The 1,868-nt window shown below is 44.6% G+C and overlaps 1 protein-coding gene and 1 long non-coding RNA gene across 5 annotated transcripts in view; one reads left to right on the plus strand and one right to left on the minus strand.

Annotated features, from left to right (window-relative positions):
* Positions 1-1,868, plus strand: part of LOC103398925 (uncharacterized) — a 21,008-nt gene that overhangs the window by 6,276 nt on the left and 12,864 nt on the right. The window lies entirely within an intron of this gene.
* Positions 112-1,868, minus strand: part of LOC103398926 (uncharacterized) — an 11,863-nt gene continuing 10,106 nt past the window's right edge. For all 3 annotated transcript variants that reach the window (XM_025053886.1, XM_025053885.1, XM_017030975.2), the window contains 3 exons: positions 1,671-1,716; positions 1,173-1,587; positions 112-983 (listed from right to left, as the gene is read on the minus strand). In XM_025053886.1, coding sequence (XP_024909654.1) covers positions 507-983; positions 1,173-1,587; positions 1,671-1,716 — 938 coding nt within the window. In that variant the 3' untranslated portion in view covers positions 112-506. The remainder of the gene's footprint in view (positions 984-1,172; positions 1,588-1,670; positions 1,717-1,868) is intronic.

Below are 1,868 nucleotides of genomic sequence, written 5' to 3' on the forward strand. Positions count from 1 at the left end.
CAGACGTTTAAAATACAATAGTAATTAAATATTTTATGATTAATAAGTTGCTCTTAAAACAAAAAAAATACTAAAAATACATATCTACAAAGCAGTTTGTTCAAAGTAAAGACGTGTTCTGATTAAGTAGGAGATGTTTATTGTATTCATAGTCTTTTAATTGAATTACTGAATTTGCTGCTTTCAATCACAGTTAGACCTCTCTGGGGTTAGGACTTCAGTTTGTAAATGTCTCACTCTTCAGTTCTAGAGTATCATTAAAAGTGTTGGTGTTTTGAGTCTGTCACGTTAAGGCCAATGAGGATGTTAAAACTTCAGAGTTATTAATAACCTCATTTCAACTTGGCGACAGACGCAGCAGCAGATCAGCAACATCTCTGTAGTGGGGGGTAAAATCATTCAGATTTGGTGCAGGTAGTGGAAATGTGAAATACTAATCAACAACATTTAGTGTTGAAGTCATCTCAATTTCTCCTACAGTCCCACTTAGTCAGCCCCCTGCAACTTTATTCTTCAAGCTCTACCAGTTTCTTGAGATCAGACTTCAGCTGCTCTTCATCCTCCTCTTCTACTTCCACCTCAATCCCATCCATGGTTTTCTGTAGCTGTTCCTTGATGCTGTTCAGCTGGAGCAGCCCGTCCTGAAGGTCCTTGCAAACTTCCCTGATTTTGGCTGCAAAGTCGGTCTTGGCCCCCTTCCTCAGCTCCATGGAGTCCTTGGCCAGGAAGAAGACATCCAGAGCCAAGAAGAGTCCCGACATTACCCCCGTGGTGACACTCATCACCTGTGCTGCTTTGGCTGCGCCACCAGCAACACTGAGAACTTGCACAGTGCTGATCAAGCTCTCGGTGTTGATCACTAAAGACTTCCCAGCCCTGCCGCCTTCCTTCATGACGTGTTTGACGTTCTGGTTCAGGTGCTTCTTTGAGATGCTTTCAGCATACTTTTCAAAATCCCATTCCTCTAGTGTCTCCATACCTTCCTGTAGAAGCAGCAGCAAAAGTATTGTTGAGCTCTGAACTATACTTACTTTCCACGTCATAACTAAACTTGAGTTTGATGTTGAGGAGATCTATTTCACAAGTCATTAAAAGTCTAAGAAGGACTTAAGTAATGTCAGCCGCTCATTTTCAAATTCTTGATTAGACCACCTGGAAACGTGATCTCTTACCTGCAAAAACTCCAGGCACTCCTTGATGTCCTTCATCTCCTCCTCGTAGTCCTTTATCATCTTCTCCACCTTACGGCGGTCGGTTTTTGAGTGAACTGTGTCTGTGATGTTAGCAGAGGCTGATGTCAGCCCGCCCGCTGTGGCTACACCAATTCCCACAGCCATGACTATGAGGGAAGTCCCTGCCGTAAAGGGAGCCAGGATGAGGCCGGTGATGGTGGTGATAGAGCCGGCCACGCTGGCCACTCCACCCCCGACACTGGCAGTCACGGTTTTCTTGTGAAAACTGTCTGCCATGTCAGCCAAGGACAGGAGCTCTAGGATACGCTGCTGAAGGGAGGCACCGCGTTGGTTGAAGAAACGGACAAAGAGACGAGCGGCCATGAAGACACGGTCAGCGGCTTCTTCCACCACTCTGACAATCGAAGACAAGACCAACAGTAGTCTCTACATCATCAAAAAAACAAAAGTACAAATTCTACAGCCTTAATGTCTTACTCTTCAGGCTCATCATCCTTGTTGGCTGCGTTCCACTCTGCCCATCCTAGAAATAAAAGCAAAAACAAACATCAACACTGACCATTTTAACTGCGTTAAGGGATCGCTCTGACCTCTGAGGTGTTTCGATGTTCTTCTATAGCTGCTTAGACTCTGCTTAGACTCAAACGTCTTCTTCTGTGAATTATACTCACACTC

Source organism: Cynoglossus semilaevis, unplaced genomic scaffold (genome assembly GCF_000523025.1).
Source record: "Cynoglossus semilaevis isolate Cse_v1.0 unplaced genomic scaffold, Cse_v1.0 scaffold4977, whole genome shotgun sequence".
Taxonomy (NCBI): Eukaryota; Metazoa; Chordata; class Actinopteri; order Pleuronectiformes; family Cynoglossidae; genus Cynoglossus; species Cynoglossus semilaevis.